At 37.9% G+C, this 18476-nt stretch overlaps 2 protein-coding genes across 12 annotated transcripts; one reads left to right on the top strand and one right to left on the bottom strand.

Annotated features, from left to right (window-relative positions):
* Positions 1–381: 381 nt before the first annotated feature.
* LOC112285410 (triacylglycerol lipase 1) lies at positions 382–2415 on the bottom strand. Its single transcript, XM_024526221.3, has 2 exons — positions 1495–2415; positions 382–1400 (listed from the first exon to the last, which is right to left on the bottom strand). The coding sequence occupies exons 1-2, from the start codon at positions 2008–2010 to the stop codon at positions 699–701; spliced, it is 1218 nt and encodes a 405-aa protein (XP_024381989.1). The 5' UTR covers positions 2011–2415; the 3' UTR covers positions 382–698.
* A 331-nt stretch (positions 2416–2746) lies between these two features.
* LOC112285409 (uncharacterized) lies at positions 2747–13460 on the top strand. 11 transcript variants are annotated; one of them, XR_016504358.1, is made up of 13 exons: positions 2748–3538; positions 3944–4247; positions 4417–4672; positions 4945–5093; positions 5448–5539; positions 5928–5966; positions 6229–6522; positions 6769–7024; positions 7150–7740; positions 7913–8047; positions 12101–12181; positions 12303–12451; positions 12628–13460. XR_016504358.1 is itself a non-coding variant. In XM_090252280.1 (13 exons), the coding sequence occupies exons 2-12, from the start codon at positions 3968–3970 to the stop codon at positions 12173–12175; spliced, it is 2226 nt and encodes a 741-aa protein (XP_090108406.1). In that variant the 5' UTR covers positions 2749–3538; positions 3944–3967; the 3' UTR covers positions 12176–12181; positions 12303–12451. The 11 variants fall into 11 exon arrangements, 8 of the variants coding, with proteins under 8 accessions (XP_024381982.1, XP_073391850.1, XP_024381981.1 ...); XR_016504357.1 differs by having other exon boundaries at positions 2749–3538; positions 4405–4672; XR_016504359.1 differs by lacking the exon at positions 12628–13460 and adding an exon at positions 10663–10777 and having other exon boundaries at positions 2749–3538; positions 4405–4672.
* The last annotated feature ends 5016 nt before the right edge of the window (positions 13461–18476 follow it).

Below are 18476 nucleotides of genomic sequence, written 5' to 3'. Positions count from 1 at the left end.
ATTCAAAAAGCACAAATCCAAGATTTAATCTTATGATCCCAAAATTTAATATAAAAATTTGAATAAAATAATCACCTATTCTATCATCTCCATTAATACAAACAATTAAAATCATAGCTCTGTTTTGTATAAAAGAAGACCAGAAGATAAAAATTAAAATAAAATAGAATAAAATAGAACTCAAAAGATGAGTGTTGTTACAAAAATAAATATGCAAAATTACTACAGTGACAACGCATTAACATGAATAGAAATAATGATAACAAAAGAAATCTTATTTCATTGGTAAAACCTCCAGTTAACATACCTAAAACAGTCTGAAAACAATCATCAACAAATTTGCAAATAAAATGCCATCATTCCCCAATGTGAACAGATCCAAGCCGTTAAAGGACACTGTCATAAAAAAATCAGCAAGAAGTTCAACTAAACGCAGTCTACCAACTTCATCCAGATTTTATATACAATCTGAAATGTCAGAAAAATGCCTAAAATTAACCAAAGTGGGTATTCATGCCTCAAAAAATAATAATAATAATAATCAAACATCTAACTAGAGACCGTTTGTACACGGCAACATACTGAAATAGGTGGTTTAGTACTGCAAGCAAATGGCCTCTTCATGTAAGGTCTATACAGATACTGAAATCTTAAGTTATGTACATAAATAAATAGTAGATAGAAGCCAGTTCAGGAACTTAAATGACTTGGGAAATGCCTGCTTTACAACGATCTGCATGAGCTCTGAAGAAGGCAACTATACCGTCATATAAATCCACCTTTGCTTGAATACTGAGAATGAAATCAATGTGACCGTAATCAGGCAGAACCACAATTTCTGGTTTTCTCTGGAGCTGCTCAATGGTGTGTACAACATCGACAGGATCAGCCAAAGCGTCGTTACCTCCAGATGCCATCCACAGAGGCAAAGATCCCGGGATGGTGGTGAGATCATAATTTGGTGGAGTTAGGCTCAGGTAATGCTGTAGATTGCCGACAAAGCCGTAGTCGTACTTACAGAATGTCCCTCTCCTTATCATCTGCGCTAGGTGAGCCAGGTTCTTCAAAGACGTGGAGTGTGGTTCGAATTGCAGGTAGTAGGGGATGCGGGTGACGTTGAAGCAGCAGTTGGGGCCCGTGATGGCTGCCAAGAGGTCACCACAGTCGACGTCCTCTCGTTGACATACCCAGTCCATGAGTCTCACCCCTACCTCGCTCCTGAGATTGAACTCCCGCAAGCCCATGGTCTTCACCATCCTGTCGATGTAGTGATGTGCAGCACTGTTGATGAAATTCGATGAGATGTGGTCGAGGTACGAGATGGGGCTTAGTAACGCTGCTGCTGCCAACATATCCGTTACAGCTGGTTGAGTAAATGACGCTAATCCCAGGATTGTCCCCTGCACGTAATGCCAGTACAATTAGTGCAATTAGCAAAACTTGCAACTAATCGTGCATGTTGGCTGAAATTCAGGGACAGCGATGGATTCTTACCTGAGAGTGTCCAACGTAGAACACCCTCGACCCGGTCGTTGTCACTATAAATTCAAGCATGGCGGGAAGATCATACTGAGCAAGCTCATCCCAAGTCCAGTCCCAGTAACCCCTGTCGTGCCTAGAATACGACTTGTGTCCATGACTCCATCTTGTGCAACGTCCATTTGCAATCCACACGTCGAAACCTTCGTCCGCGAGAATGAAACCCAGAGACTGACCAGGGAAATTCAGGACCCAACCGTCACCTCCTTGAAATAATCCATGCTGAAGTAGCACGGGGTACTTATTCGCTCCATGTGACTTTTCAATTCCATGCGATATTCTCTGCAACCCTAAAAGGAATCCATCCGCGGTCTCTACAGTGTACTCTGTGCAAGGGTAACCGGTTCCATTCAGGACCATATCACACATGCCCTTCTCTTCTTTTAAACCACTCCTCCCCTCATCAGCGCAAATCGTCGTGAGAACCAAGGCAAGAGTCACAAATCGAAGAAGAAATGTACTTGTAACCATGGCTCGGAAAACGGGTACTGTGAAATAGAGAACTGGGGCAAGTATCCAATTGCGCAATTAGTCTAGATACCTCAACTGCTTTCTGCCAATCTCAGCTGCGATCCTCCATAACCACAAACAAACCTATTTACAGAATCATCGGATCTCGCATACCCACTCAATTGGGCGCAGTCTGAGCTCGAATTCCGCTCAGGTGCCAGATAACAGAGAGATTGGAATAACAATGCTGGTACTCGCTGGGAGCAATCCTTCTCCACTGTATCACACAAATAAACATAGAGATGAACACATCACATGTTTCTGGAAAGACATCGAAAAGGTTTCATCCTATTACTATTACAGCCCTAGCTCGTCCGCAGCACTCTCCATCTCAACCCCTTACAGACACCTCCACCCATCATGCGCAAAACAAACCCTGACACAATCCTAACCACAGCTCCTTTTCTACGCCGTCCCAGTCTCTTAATCGTAAACCAGTGGCAACGAATCCCGTAATCCTCTACACCCAGATCAACCTTCAGGACCACTTAGCCCAAGCGGGGATCAAACGAGGATAGTAACAGCCCCTTGAGATTTCGTAATGATTTTTGGAGGCTAGCTGAGAAACTCGCGGGCAGCAATCTCCGCGTGTTTTAAGTTTAATAATTACTTACTCAGTAGCTTTTCCTCGCTGCATGGGAAACTACCAAGGAATTATGGACAGGGTTTTTTTTTTTTTTTTTTTTATCCCCACATTTTAAGCAACGCTGCATGAAGGGCCTTCACCTTCAACATACAATGATCCGACCAACCTCCATCCTCAACAGGCAAACGAAGATTCCGGTGGGCCCTGGACTTCACCCCCTGAGTTCACATCCCGGAATCGACGAAGTATAAAACGAAAGCTCTCCTCGGGTTCGAAACTCGAATACGGGATGTATGATGCCGTGTATAAGAATCTGGTGCAGTTGTCTTTTTTTGTCTGTTATGATTCTTTGGACATGCATAGTTTGCCAACTGTAAGAAGCCACCCGTGGTATTGGGTGACGAAGTAGGTCAGCCAGTCAAAAGCATTGCATTTGGTTGTGTGTGTATTGGGTCTCACTGCAAGAATCTCCACTGTCATGGTTGGATTGAAGAGATTCTGTTTCAGGTTACGATTGGGAAGGAATTACGGAATGTAAAGATTGTATCCGGTTAGAGTAACATGAGTTGATATGGAATTGGTGATGGAGCAACTAGTTAGATCAGCGCTGATGTCACTATAACCGGATGTCGGAGACAGACGGAGCCGGTTTAACAGTTACACCACGCTGTTCTTGTCTTCATCTTTCTCTCCCTCACTCCTTTTGTATGCACGCCTTCGTGTTCCTGTTTAGTGTGGGTTGATTTCTGGTTAGGGTTTGGCTGTTCTTTGTCTGTGATTGCTGCTTCTCGATGCCCGACCTGTTGTCGACTTTCACTCCTCTTTTGGGACGTGACTTGCTGTTTCTTGGGAGGATTTCACCAGGCCTCAGTTGCCTGCATTTTCTGGCGTCCTCTTACTTAGGTACGTGACATGTGTAACGCAACATCAAGAGCATTGCTGTTCAATGGCACCCAGATAGGGCAATTGTGTTTTAATCGTCCTCAGGAATTTTGTTTTTGAATCGGGTTGATGTGTTTCAGGAGGAGTTGCATGATTTTATTTCGCATATTCTTGGTCATGTGAGGCATTCTTTTCGATCATTGTTCTTGTTTGACCTTGAGACAAAGTAATCAAAATATCCAATTTCGGCGAGTGGAGGTTGTAGGGACGAAGTTGATCAATTTCGGGGACTTCTTTAGTTTCTGCGGAAGCTGTACACAAGGGACTGTTGTTGTTGGATCTTGTTTCTTTGTCACGGATCGTATGTTTTATTTTTATGGAACCAGCTTGTGGAGTTGACTAGTCGTAATGCTTCTGTCGCTGCAGTTCGCCTTCCCAGAGAAGACCAATATGGGGACCAGAAACCGCATGCTGGCACTCAACTCGCGCGCTGGGGCTCAGAATGGTCGTCATAGTCCATATGGCCAGGTTAGATCATCGATGGGAGGGTCAGCAGGTATGGGCGGAGGACCAATGCCAGCAATACTGGAGCAAAAAATACAATCTCAGCACATGGAGATACAGAGTCTCCTTTCAGAGAATCAACGTCTTGCAGCGACTCATGTTGCTCTTCGGCAGGAACTAGCCTCTGCACAACAGGAAATGGCACGTTTAACTGCGATGCTTACAGGTGCATAAGATTGGCCAGGATATATACCTTATTCTAAGTTATAACTCATCAATTACCCTCCATGTTTTTCTGATTAGTTGCGTCCTTCTGATTAGGCACTTATCTCTTTTCTTGAGTATATTGAAATTCTTCAATAACTTAGAAATGTTTGTGTTAGGTGTACAATCAGAGAAGGAAGCCCAGATAAGGTCCCTTATTGAGAAGTCGGCAAAACTAGAATCGGAACTGCGATCTACTGAGAATGTGAGGCAAGACCTTGTTCAAGCCCGAGCAGATTGTCAAAAGCTGCATCTACACTCACAAGATCTGACACAGCAGGTGCGGACAACAACACAGGAACTGCAGCGAGCCCGTACAGATGTACAACAGATTCCCATTTTGCGTGGAGAGATGGACAACATTCGAGCAGAGTTACAGCGGGCCAGGTGTTTACCCGGTCATTTGGATTTTCTATGTTATTGCTATTTGTATTTGTGGATACGAGATACTGGGGTATTTGGTCCAATTTTCATCAAAGTGATTGTGGATTTATTTGACATTTGTGAGGTTCGATGATGTGTACATACTACTTTACATTTAGAAGTGTGACTCATGCAGTTCCGTTGTTCAATTCCAGAGCGCAACTTAATGTGAAGCCTGCATTACTTTTCGTTATTACATTGATATCTTTTAATCATATTTTTCTGTGTTGCTTCAGAACTGCGTTTGAATTAGAGAAGAAAGTGAATGCTGAGCAGATGGAGCACAGGCAAGCCATGGAACAGAATCTGTCTGCTATGGCCAGGGATTTGGAGAAGCTGCGGACAGAGGCTGTCAATGCTGAGAAGAGAGCCCGTGCAAATTCAGGTAAACATAATTGTGATGCACTGATCTGAAGGGCGTCTTTGAATGAGATGTTGCGACCTCAAGCCTCTCTCTGCTCACTTCCATCTTTATGATTTCTGAGAAAGTCGAAGTTGGTTTTAGCACAATAGTTTAAAAGAGTTTCATTTCTTCCTTATCAAATCTGATCTACGGCCTTTTCAACAAGTAATGATGGGTTCAAATGCTTTTCGTTGATTCAATGCATCTTGATTTTCTTGGTTCATTAAGGGCATTTTTTGGATAGGTTTTGAAATGCTGGAGTCACCTTGATCTTCATACTGTAGACGCGTCTTTTCTAAGGAGTTCATTTGGAGGTGCTGCTTTTGTAAATAACAGGTAATATTGTGTACAATGGAAGTTACAACGGCACGGATGCTGCGTATGGTATAGTGTCACATTATGCAGATGGTTACGGCATACATTCTCAGGTGCTTCAATCGTCTTTACTTTGATGGATGTTCAGAATGATGTGGATGATCATTTGGGTTGCAAACATAAGTTCATCTCATTAGGTGCAGTATTCTAAAAATCATTAACATGATAATTCCCTGGCATGCAAATAAGCTGCTAGTGAGTTTTCAGCGAAGCAAACGATCTGATGTTTGAATTTGCAGTCCATAAACGTAAAGATACATCATAGTAAGGGTTCACTAGGCAGAGAAGTGTTTCTATTTGGAAATTATATAACTTTTTTCCTACCACTGATGCGTCCCTCAGTGACCAGGCTTTCAAAAGCTTGAAGGTTTATTGAACTACTCTGCTCGTCTTTACATATTGATATGTAAAGCTAAGGATGAAGCTTTGGTGCTCATGCAGAAGCAAAACTTGGTGAAAAATTCAAGGAGTGCCTTACATGTGGGTTTGCTGCTCATATATTCTTCGTATAATTCGTAGTTCTGGTCCCTTCTACATATAAAGTGGGACATTGTAATATATGTTTAGTCATACTTTCGTCATATGCGGACAACCATCTTCTGCAGCACAACACCGATTCAGGTACACGCACATGTGTGTTGTAAGGAAGTCGCTGAATCATTCCAGATTTTTCTGATATTCGTCTTTCCAACCTCTCTAGACCAGCTATATGGAAGTCTTGCTTACAGTCAGTGTCGTGCAGGAAGGTGGCCCAGCAGCCAATGGTCTTCAACCTTCTTCCATCACGCTGGAGAGTGATTTCGGAAAATCTATAGCAGAAGCTGTAAAGATAACAGCAGCGCAAGCTGTAAACAATGTTTATCTTGGTTCTACGGGAGCTCAGGATCCTTACAGAACAGCTGGTGGGGTAAGACATACAGCGGAGGAGTGGGCCACGCATGAAGCACCAAACGGCAAACCCTTCTATCACAATCTTCTTACAGGAGCTACGCAGTGGGAAAAACCAGCTGCCTTGGAAATCCAAAACCATTCTCAGGTTCGGCTCAGATACATTACAATTTCTCTTTCTAAGTATCAGTTGTTCTGAAGAGTGTGTACTTCTGTACGAATGTAGACAATGCTCATCTAATCCTAGAAACATTATTATTATTATTATTATTATCATTGTTATTTTTCATCCTGAAGTTCAGGGTAATTGAAGCTAATATGAAATGTGTATCCTTGTTACATCTGACGATATATCTTGCTCCTCTGTACTGGGCTGGATCTTATTTAATTATAGGTCACGAATGCGCAAGCACTGCAGACGGCCGCCAACCATATACTTGCAAGTCACGCCTTCAGTTCTCTTATGAATGGACAAGTTCAGCGAAGTTCTATCACACCTCAGGTACTGCAGCAGCAGCCAACTGGAGGAAGTCTGATTTCACAGCACCAAACCATAACTCAACTAGGTACAAATGGAGCTCAAATACCACAAGGGCTAGCGGTTGGGCAGCACCCTGCAGGTTATGCTGGGGTCCAAGTACAGCAACCAGGTTTGTACTCTCAGCAGCAATTGACCCTATGTGAATGCCTGGTGGTGAGTTGTGTGAGCTTGTTAGACGGTTCTTGAATTCAAAGTGTAGCTGCTGTTTTTTCACAACGCTTGCTATATGTTTAGGTACATATGCATATCCGAATGCACAAATGCAAACGCAACAACCTAATTCCTATCTTCAACATCCTGGAGTGGCTCAAACCCAAGCAGGACTGGTTCATCAAGCTATGGCACCAGCAGGAGTTCAGATACAGACACCAGTTGCTGGCAATGCAAACCCTCTTATATCTGCTCCTGGACAGGCTCCGCAGACAGCAACACCTACTCCTATGCCGCACCTTGTCCATGGTCATCTAAGCTATCCAGGTGGTGGAGTGCTTCCAGTTCAAGGGCCCACGCACACAGCTAACGGTATTCAGCACCTCGTCCCAGTTGCTGTGGCACAGCAACCTGTTCTGCAATCGCCCCAAAATCAGCCCAACCAGGCCGGGCCTCGGCCAAGTAGTTATCCTCCTTCAACTGCCCAACAGCAACAGCAACAACAGCATCAACAACAGCAACAACAGCAGCAACAACAACAACAACAACAACAACAACAACAGGAGACGCAAAATACTCAAACTTCAACACAGCCTAGTCAAGGTTCTAACAGAGCAGCTGTCCAGACGGTTCCTTCTCCATCAAATCAGGCCCAATCACAAGCTCAAGGGGCAGGTGATTATTTTTATGGACTTAGCGCGAAGATAAAAATGTTGATTAGACAAACTGAATAGCGTTGAGGACAGTTGCATTTTGTGTTTCACTGAAAAAGTGGTTATTTCTGATCTCTTGGGCTGAGAAAAGTGGTATATCATTGATGCTGGCTCGCTTCTATTTCTTGTTCCAGGTGCGAAGCTTTTTGTATTCGGTATCCCTGAAGATATGGGTGACAAAAAGTTGGCAGACTTGTTCACCCCGTATGGTACAGTTATGTACTCAAAAGTTGGGGTGGAGAAGGAAACAGGGCGTAATCGAACATATGGTATTTTCCTTATCTTTTTTAACCCATTTACTGCCCCTGTGTTCCGATTGCATATCATCAAATCCTGTGCTGGAGGTTGCTTGTCGTCAGCTGTTTGCAATAGTTTTAGGTCATTATCCTTCGTGCTGAGGTATGCACTTAAGTCATACCAAAACATTGAGGAATCAGAAGTTAGGAGATTGTGGTTTGCAACGCAGAATGTTGGTAACTGGGCAATGTAGTTTTGATAAGGTTCTTTGAACTAGTAGCTTGCTTCCTCCTTACTTATATGGCAGCAACTTTTTTTTAATTTTTATCGCACTAGTTCGGATACACAAACCACTAATGCAAAATAATTTATCGAAGAAATGGTTAATTTTCAACCTGCGTAGGTGCCTATTTTTCCTGAGGTAACTCCTACTATGGGTCTGCCTACAGAAAGTTCAAGTTTGAAGTATGCTTTTCACTTTTCGAGACAGCCGCATTTTCTTATTCTCGAAGGTTTGTCAAGAGTACTGACTCTAAGCAGGATAAATCTCAAAATTGTAGAATGGATGTCTCTATCTTGAGTTCAAAAAAACTCAAGATTTATGGTAGTATGAATGCGACTGCAGGAGTCCTTCCGATATCCTTACTGGCATTGGGTAAAAGTTCTAAAGCCAAGTTGGTGGCTTTCATAATGTCAATTTTGAATTGAACAGTATGTAGTAGCTGCCAGCTCTTTCCTATTAGAGATCGTGGCACAAACCACAGGTTGATTTGGCCTGTTGTATGGTTCTGAGCTTCAGATTATCTTGAGGGGATCTTCGGTCCTGCATTACCGTAGAATCATCACCGTATTCTCTAGGAAAATTTAGAGGTTTTAGAACATGTTCTACTTTTTAAGTGTTAACAAGTCTATCCTGGTTGGCACAGACATAGCTATTATCAAGCCTTACTCTCTCCTATCATGCTTTTCTTGATCGTGACGGAAAGCCCCCACTTTACCGTGACGAATTCGGACGGGCCGGGCCTTCTCTCGTAGATGTATCAGTACAGCGGTCGTTTTCTCCAACCGATTGTCAGCAAATTTAGCTTCAGTTTTTAGTCTGGCCTCATGCCTTCCTTTGAAACATTACAGTAGGGGTTTCAATTTACTTCCACACTCTGCTTGTATTCATTTGATTTGACGTGTTCATTTTTGTGTTGATAACCAAATTTGCTTTAGAGTTCCTTCTTCATTTTCATCTTTGTAGAGCCCGTCTATTGAAGTGGCTACAATATTCTCACCTGCGTTAGAAACCTTCCATTTCCTTGCTTGAATTTGTCATGGTCTCGGACCATTCCTGCTGAGCAAGCCCTTCTTCAACTTCACTGTTCAGATTTAAGAGTCGTACTGAGAAGTCTTAAGATTCGTAATTTGGCATTTGCCGCACTGTAAACTCAGGAAACTTTTAGTAAAGTTTTCTTTTCGTCATCTATCCTGTGAATTCGGTGGTGTTTAAGGCAAGCTTCGAATTGGGATCCTTCTGCCCACAACTCCTCTAGTAGCAGTAACTATACTTGATTTCGTTTATACAATTGCTTTGTGGGCAACTTCGTTGGTTAATTTCTATCTATCTTCATGAAAGTTCACACTGCAAATATTTGTTCTTCAAATTAACATCAGGCTTGCATCCTTACAGACACCCAATTCATCAATCTCTAATATGCTTACGCCTATGCTCAAATTTTCTATTTAAAATCTTTAATTCGTACATAAACAAATCCTGGTTGATGCATGGTTTTGACATTGAACAACTCATTCTGTCGTTAGTTTCATCTTGAACTTTTCCTCTGGTTTTGAGAGAACAGATGTAATTGTTTTTCAACATTCTTCTCTTTATAAATGTTGATGCGGGAATTTTTTTAAATGAGTACTTGCCTAATTATACTTTGAGAAGTCAACGAACTCTTGTACTGCAATTTAATGAAGCCACCTAGCAAACGTGCCCACGCTTTCTTTTTGTCTAGGTCTGGGCTTAGAGCACCAACCCAAACTTTGATTATAGGTTCTGTTGTAAAAAAAACCCTCGTTTGTTGCTATAGGTTATCGAGGGTGTCTCATCCTATTTTCCCTTCAAATTTGATAGACATGAGGGTCATCACCTTTCCTTTCTGTCCTATCCTGCTCCTCCTCTCTGCTCTCTGTAGCTCATAAAAAATTCGATCACTTGAGTCCCTTATGCTATTCTCCCAAAACAGGTTTTGTTTCTATGGATTCCTCACAATCTGCTGAAGCAGCAATCAATCAAGTGAATGGTATGGTTGTCTCTGGAAAACGCATCAAAGTGGAGTTGAAGAGGGGAGAAACGGACAATCAAACTCAAAACCAGCAGCATCAACACCAGCAACACTTACACCAACATCAACCTCCTGCTGGGGTTGCTGGTCCCACCAGATGGAATCACAACAACAACAATAATAATAATAATAATAATAACGGAAATCCAGGCTATCGGCCTTACTAGAACATTCCTATATACTATGTTACGTTGTAAGGTGTCTTCTACATATACAATGGCTCCGTCTGACAGTAACGTCCCTACTGTAGCAAATTCTCTCAAACTGTCATGTATTGAAGTCCTTGAGATCGTATCATATGACCTCGTTTGCAGATGGAGTATATGGTGTTTCAGCTGGATCCAATTACTTTAAATATCCTGTGAGTAAGATTGAAACTGAGCACTTGCGCTGCTGCTGTCTCTATTGACCGGTTCATGGCTACTTCAGGTTTTCGTTGAATTGAAGCATGAATCTAATTTGATTGATGCTTGAAATGTAAGAACAAACTTTGTTCGGATTTGTTCAATTGGTTTCTGCACATTCAAGGAACACTTAAGAAGTGGAAGCTTAAGCATGACTGCTCTTGAAATTCTGTTAGTTTGATCAAGTTCTGACTTGTGGTGTCCTCTAGTTTGTCTTCAGTTCTAATTTCAGGTCTTATGTTTCCTCACGGTTAATATCATAGGACTGAGAGTAGATAAATGATCAAAACCTTACTTATGTAAATAAGACTATGACTGATTGTTACTGTGATGCTCTGGATTACCTTGGACACTCTGCTCCTGGCTTTGTGAAAACTCTTGTAACTGTTGAAGGTACATGAAGTTGCAAGGAAGATAGTTGGCTGAGGGTTCTGTTGGCATTGCTCTTTCTTAGATATATATGCTAGAAGCTATTAGGAAGTTAGAGGATGTATCCCCCTTAGTCTTGGTTGGCAGTACTTTTGAATCTTACTTCGTAATGCATGACTGATGTGGGTCTTTGAGTTATTTTACAAAGGTTATTGCTTTGCTTATGGTAAGCTATGAATTCTTCATTATCTATGTTCTTAGTGTACTGACTGATTTGTATATTGGACAAGGAGACCACAGTGTTACTTTTGAGTTGTAACATCATGTAATGCTTCACACACTCTCATTAACCTACTTGTAATTTGTACTTTGCTCATGTGTGGTTTGCCATCTTATGGCTGTGATTTACCAATTTAGCACTTGCAGAATTGTTTTTGAAGCTCAGTCATCTCTTTATTAACCTATCTATGTATATATATATATATATATATATATATATATATATCACAAAGTGATTCTCAAATGGTGGACATTGGGCATGCTGATGTAAGCTTGTATATTCTTTTAACTATTTTGAAAATTAGAATCTTCTGACTTAAAACTCAATTTTTTAATGTACTGAGTAACTCCTATTGATGCTACATATGCTTATTTACATATATATATATATATATATATATATATAAGTTTTATTTTTACATTCATAGTAACAGTATCAGTGCTTGATTGATCTTTTGATGGAAAGAATTGGAACTTTTTTGATAATGAAAAGTTGAACTTAAAGGTTTGCATTGACTTTCTTTATTTTTTTATTTTTTGTGTAATTTGCTTCTATTTTTTCATAACATAAAGCCTGCACCTCATTCTGGCACAAGCTGTGAAATCATTGAACATTTCATTTTACGCTGAGGCGGTTGTGATGGTAGTAGTGGTGCCTTTATTTGATTATTCTAGCTAACTGATACTTCTGGTGTTGCAGCAACATCTTGCAAACTCTTTCTCCTTTTGTACTCTTATCTTTATTCACGATTCACAATTCCTGTGGAAGATTTAATAGCTGGTAATCTCCACTCTCTTATTTGAAATCTTGGAAGTCAACTTTGCTCTATGCTGTTAGCTCTATGTAACAATATTTCATTTCATGCATGTTTACATTGCTGATCCATCAGTGGTACCTGCAGTGATTTTGAAGTTTACAACACTTGGAAGGTCCAACAAAAGGGAGAATGCATGGACCTATTATGTTCCAATGAAGCTGTAGACCTGGACTTCTGTCATTCTTCAGCTTCTGTGTATGCTGAAGGAAGACTAACAAAAGGAGCTCACAACAGTAAGATCATGTGCATACCAAAGTTTTGTGGCTGTAGTTCAAGTTTCCTTCTGACATGTAGCTTAGTTTTTGTTACATGGGTATTGACAAATCAGCAAAGCAAAGATAGATTGATTTAAGTAGTTGAAGTTCTATGTGGAATTTGAACATGTGTGTTGCACATCATCTTGAACCAGGATCAAGGCTTCAGCTTTAGGATTTTGAGTTTTGAGGATTGTTCACATGAGTGGCACTTATTGACCAAGGTTTGCAAAACAGTTTTCCAGAAGCTCAGGCTCAATTGAGTTGGGCAAATGAAATGGTGAAGTGCTTTATGTGCTCAATGATAGTGTAAATAGAAAGTAAGTGTTGATGAAACATTTCTATTTCTATTGCATGTTACAAAAAATTGCTTATCTCTATTAATAACATCTTATTTTTCATGAGATTGACAAAGTACAATTTTTTCTCAAAATTAGATATTGTAATTTTTGGACAATGAGTGAAGGAATAGAAATCAGAAAGATTATAGTAGTGCTGGTGATTATATAATTGATTAAGTTTTAGAATGTATTTTGAATACAAATAAAGTATAAAATAATATGAAAATGATGCTAGTTAAAAAATGTTAACATAAAAAGAAAAATGTAATAATAGAATATGAAAAGATATTTTTTCTAATAACGTTTCAATTTACCTTATAAAAGCTCATTTTCTAAATTCGATATGTACAAAATATGTCACTATTCTGAGAAAAAATTTAAGTTATTAAATTGTAAGTTGAATGATTTTTTTATCTATTTTTGTAATTCAATTACTTCAAATTATATGTATTTAATGCATGATAACATTTTGCCTTCTCTATATTGTAAAGCCACTAAAACTAATTTTAAAATTATACTAAAATATTTTCTTAAAATATTATTTCTTTAATCCAATTAATCTAATCTAGATATTCACCAAAAAAATATTGCAATATTCTAAATTTTAATTTTAATTTCCTTAAAATAAAAAAAAAATCAAAAAACAACCAAACATGTATAATTCTTATTAATCATTGTATTTTTATAATATTAAGTAATTGATTACATAGTAAAGTTAAATAAAATTATAACACAATTACGAATTAAAATTGTAAAATTATATGAATAATTTTTTTAAATATATATAGGTTTCTAAAACATATAAGACTAGTTAATTTAGAGGAATGTTAAATAGACCTAAGTTTTTACTGGATTGACCCACCCATCATGAAAAAAAATCTGGCCTCTAGATTTATCTCTCCAGTATTAGATCAGCAACCAATGAAAACCAACCATATTTATTATGACTACCATATTCTTTATCAAGGATGGGTTGATTTAGTAAAAGCATGTGTCTATTTAATATTTAATTTAATTTATATTAATATTAAATAAAATGTATGTAAATTTTTATTTATAAGAAAACTAAAAAAAAAAACAAAACAAAACAAAACAAAACAAAAACAAAAAAAAACTAACTAGCTAGCTAGTTGTTTACATCTATTATTTATCAGTTATTAAATAGTCTTAAACTAAATACATCAAAGACACTTTCTTTATGTGATAATTTTCCTAATTTAATAAAATTTTACTACCTATACTAAATTAGTAAGACTATTATAATCAGTATGCATAAGATAAATTAAAAAATAGAAAATTTATTAGATTCCATAAATATTTTATAAAAATAGATAATTCACTTATTTATATATTTATATATATATATATATATATATATATATAGATAGGGGTCGTGTAGAAAAATATCTTTGTGATTATTTAAACATGATTGGGTAACAAAACCTTTAAAATACATCTACTTGCAACAAAATATGCAAAAAAAAAAAAAAAAAAAAAAAACTTTTAACCACTATCTAGGTTCTTTTTCAAAATTCCATTCAGACTATATTGACAAAGTTTTTAAAAAGTCTTGTATTTATTGTACTTGTAAAATACTTTTACAATATTTTTAATTATTTTTTATCTTTCATAGATAAAATTATAAAGGCAATTTTCTTCCTGGAAATGCTTTTAAAATATGCATATATAAAAATTACTAATAATATTATTAAAAATAGATAATATTTTATTTATATTTGATATCCTAATAAATTCATTCTAAGAATTTTAAATTGAGATACGATAATAGAATAAATTAAAATTTTAAAATAACCATTATATATATATATATATATATATATATATATATATATATATTAAAGTATAAGAACAAATCATAATTTATAGAATTCAATTATCATAAATTAAAAAAATAATTTTTTTTTGGAGAATTATTAATGCTACATCTCCAATTGATATTGCTACACCCTATGTGACTTTCTCATAGACAACTAGCTAATAATATGTCTTTTTTATTTTTTATTTTTTGCACATTTCTTTGCTTTAAGAAAGGGTGATGGTTGAGAGGGAGGTAGTGAGTTTTTATTAAAAGAAAAGTTGAGAGCTATTTTAAAACTAAAATGTTTGCCTTTAAAATTACTTAATTTAATTCTTTACTTATATTTGGCTACCAAAATATTTATTTATTTATTTATTTGTGTATTTTATTTTTAGGTCAGAAATGGGATTCAATATTGAATTGTCAAATATACCCTAAGGGTAGGGGTATGCTTTTTAGTCAATTTTAGTTGTGTGGAGGTCACATAAGGTGTAGCAATATCAATTGGAAATGTAATGTTAACAAAAAAAAATTGTCTATTAAATTTATCTATTTTTAAAGTAGCTTTAGAAATCATAAAATTATATAAATATTAAAAATAAATATATGACATTTGCTAAAAATATATACTTATATGAGAACAAACAATAAAATTATTGTATAACATGAAACTATCTTGTATAAAAATACATTTTGCCTGTTTTTATAAAAATAACTTACTTTTTAGATAGTTCTTTCAATTCTATTGTTCTTGTCGTGAATGATTGTTCTAAATGATGTTGCACCAAACAAATTTCTTTTTCTACATCAAATAGGTCGGAAAAACTCATAATTCGACTAGTAGAATTAAAAATTAGTAGAGTTAAATATAAATATAAATTTAAAAATATAAAATATAAATGTATCCCTGATTATTTCATGTTAAAGATGTTTTACAAAAAATTCCCATAAATCTAACATCACTGTATATGTATATATATATATATATATATATGTGTGTGTGTATATGTATGAACTATGTGTGTATATGTATATATATATATATATATATGACTGTCGAATGGTTTTCATAGTACATCAAACAGTAATCAGGTTTCGCTGAATAGTTCAAGCTTGATACAAATACACAACAAACTACAATGATAATGTTATTAATGAAAAGAGACAATCCAGCGTTCAGTTGTCGATACAGATGATCGACGACAGTCTTCTCGGCGGCGGATCGATAACATCTAGAATTGTATTCGATGGCGAAGCTAGAGTTGAGACAATCTGACATTAAAGGAGGAGCATTTTCAATGTGAGAAGAGAGAATAGTGGTTGCAAATATATTAGAATCCTGGACATGAAGATGGAGACGGGAGGGCCCAATACAAGCACCCGCTCGATCAGACGTTCAGAGCTCACAGAGTCGACGCAAACCCCACGCGGATGTGCGGAACCGCCATCTTTACCGGCATCTTTCGAATCGCTGGGTGTGGCGCAGATGAGAGAGTGCAAGTTCATGCGATGGAGGTCGGTTCAGCTACAGCGCTGCGGGCGATGTGGGTTTCCTAGAACCATTCGATCGCGGAGGAGATCGCTGTGGCTCTTGCCCTGTAGTTTCTCACCCACTCATTCTTACGCACACACACTCTCGCACTCGCGCACAGTGACGCACGCTGCGGGTGCTTTCTGGCCTTTTTGTCTCATTGTTCTTCGGTGGAGCTTGCATCCCAGAGCTTGTATATCTCGGTGCAGAATCTCGTCGGAATCCGTCAGGGGTGGGGACGGAAACATGGGGTGGTACAGGAAAGAAAAAAAGTATCTCAAGTGCGTGGCCGGCAATCCAGTGGCAAAGCTCCCAAGCAACAAAGCCCTGGAAATCAGCGATTGGGTCGTGTGTGTGGCCTGGTTTCCAGTGCGGGTTATTGAGTTGGCATTCTACTCCGCTCATTGACTTTCCCGAGAACGCGTCTTCTGTGGACTCCTCACACCGGTATGGATTCTGACCATGAACATCCGACGGTCAAGTCTCGCGCACTGTTCATGAGGGTGGATATCACACCCCTGCGTGTGGATGTGTTGGCGATGGTTGATGGGCAGATTCTCGCTCTTATTCAGTGTCAACCAGGATGAGAGACCTGGAAGGCGAAGATGGACCTGAGCACAGGAGCGGTGGCGATGGATCCACAGCGGCCGCGCATGAGCCACTGGTTGCGTTCTCCCTCCATTTGCGGCGTTTGTTGATATAGCAGCATCGACAAAACAAAAACTGATCCAGCGATGAAAACATTCTTCTACCGGATTGGGACACACGGCGGTCACCACACGGCTTTCCATCTGGTTAGAGCGCGGTTACCCCACTGTGGCGTCGACCGCGAGCAGGGCAGCGTCCACATCTTCCCTTCGTGTGGCTGTGCCTCACCGAGCCAGACCCACCGAACCTGGAAACCGAACCTCGTAATCGCGAGTGGGTTGGCCGAACCTCGCCAACGCAGGTGCGGCTATGCGCCTTCGACGTACCCATCAGCCTGCTGACATGGCCCATCTGCGAAGGATGAACGAATTCAGGTATTCATCCAAAGTGTTCGACATTCATCTATCATTAATATGTCGGGCTCTGTGGGAAATATCTCTACTTTTGCATGACATGGACTCCTTGGATTTTTAAAATGTTTTCTCTGTAAATAATTAGTTGGATGTTCCCAATTTTTCTTGTACTTTTTGGGGGCTTTGTCATTCCATTGGTTTGCCTGTTCCAAATTGTACATGGATGAAAAATCATGTGGTCTTGGTTTGTGAGCAAATTTTGCAAAGAACAAATAATGTTTGAAAGTTGTGACAGATGGGTTTTTAAGTTTTTCTTGCAAGGCAACTAATTTTTTTCTTCGAATGTTCATTCAGAAGTTCAAAATCTCATGTTTATTAAAGGGAAGAATTGAAATGGTTAAATGAATGTGCTCAACTTCTTTGCACTTTCATTATCTGTGAATATTCAGAAAAAAGTTTGTTTCTTGTGATTTAATTACTTTTAATGGATCATTCTGGTAAATACATCAAGTACTGAGTCGTTAGTCAGAATATATATTTGATAAATATCTTTTTAACGAAATGTATATAATTGTAATGAGTGTATTATATAAGTGTTATATATTGAAGCAGTAATGTGTATATTTGTCTATTAGCAACAAACATAAAAATAAAAAATAAAAATGTCCAACTTAGAAAGATTTGTTTACAAAGGTCCACTAGCCATTTGTTCTTTTTACCTTTTTTACACTAAATATGCTTAATAACTATTTTGCCACTGTGTATTTTACTCTATTGTTATTTGATTTCAAGTGCAAATAGATAGGCCAAGTAACAGTTTATAGTAAATATTTAAATATTCCTGCACTTTTCTACAATGCTACATTCTATTTTTTAATTTTAATTTTTTTATATATAAAAGTAACCACAGCTTTGTTATTTCCTACATCAGTCCTATCGTATGAAAGTATTATGACAATGCAATAATCAATCCCGAAAAGAGCAGAACTACATTTTATTCAGCTTTATATTACAATAATTGATACTTCTTACAAGTTAAGTAAGATAAATGCAGTTTATATATATATATTCATATATTCATATATAAACACATGTGTGTGTGCTTTTAACCATTTGTTTGTTCCTTTATCACTATTAATAACATTTTCAACATAATTATCATCATCATCATCATCATCTCAGAAGCTCCATGTACTAAGGCCACCAAGTGTCACAGAAAGATTAATTTCTCAAAAACCAATTTTAAAATTATTTTGAGAAATGGGCTTGTGGGTGGAAATCAACGATCACTTAATCACAAATATTATTATTA

Source organism: Physcomitrium patens, chromosome 8 (genome assembly GCF_059467195.1).
Source record: "Physcomitrium patens ecotype Gransden chromosome 8, ASM5946719v1, whole genome shotgun sequence".
NCBI classification, from domain to species: domain Eukaryota; kingdom Viridiplantae; phylum Streptophyta; class Bryopsida; order Funariales; family Funariaceae; genus Physcomitrium; species Physcomitrium patens.
This window is presented reverse-complemented; position numbering and strand designations above follow the sequence as displayed.

Excerpts from the sequence above, each read along its gene's own strand:
- LOC112285409 (XM_024526213.3), top strand. The coding sequence starts at position 3,968 with ATGGGGACCAGAAACCGCATGCTGGCACTCAACTCGCGCGCTGGGGCT. Across the intron at positions 4,248-4,404 it reads TTTAACTGCGATGCTTACAG|GTGTACAATCAGAGAAGGAA; the intron begins GTGCATAAGATT and ends TGTTTGTGTTAG. Across the intron at positions 4,673-4,944 it reads GCAGAGTTACAGCGGGCCAG|AACTGCGTTTGAATTAGAGA; the intron begins GTGTTTACCCGG and ends GTGTTGCTTCAG.
- LOC112285410 (XM_024526221.3), bottom strand. The coding sequence starts at position 2,010 with ATGGTTACAAGTACATTTCTTCTTCGATTTGTGACTCTTGCCTTGGTT. Across the intron at positions 1,401-1,494 it reads TCTACGTTGGACACTCTCAG|GGGACAATCCTGGGATTAGC; the intron begins GTAAGAATCCAT and ends CATTACGTGCAG.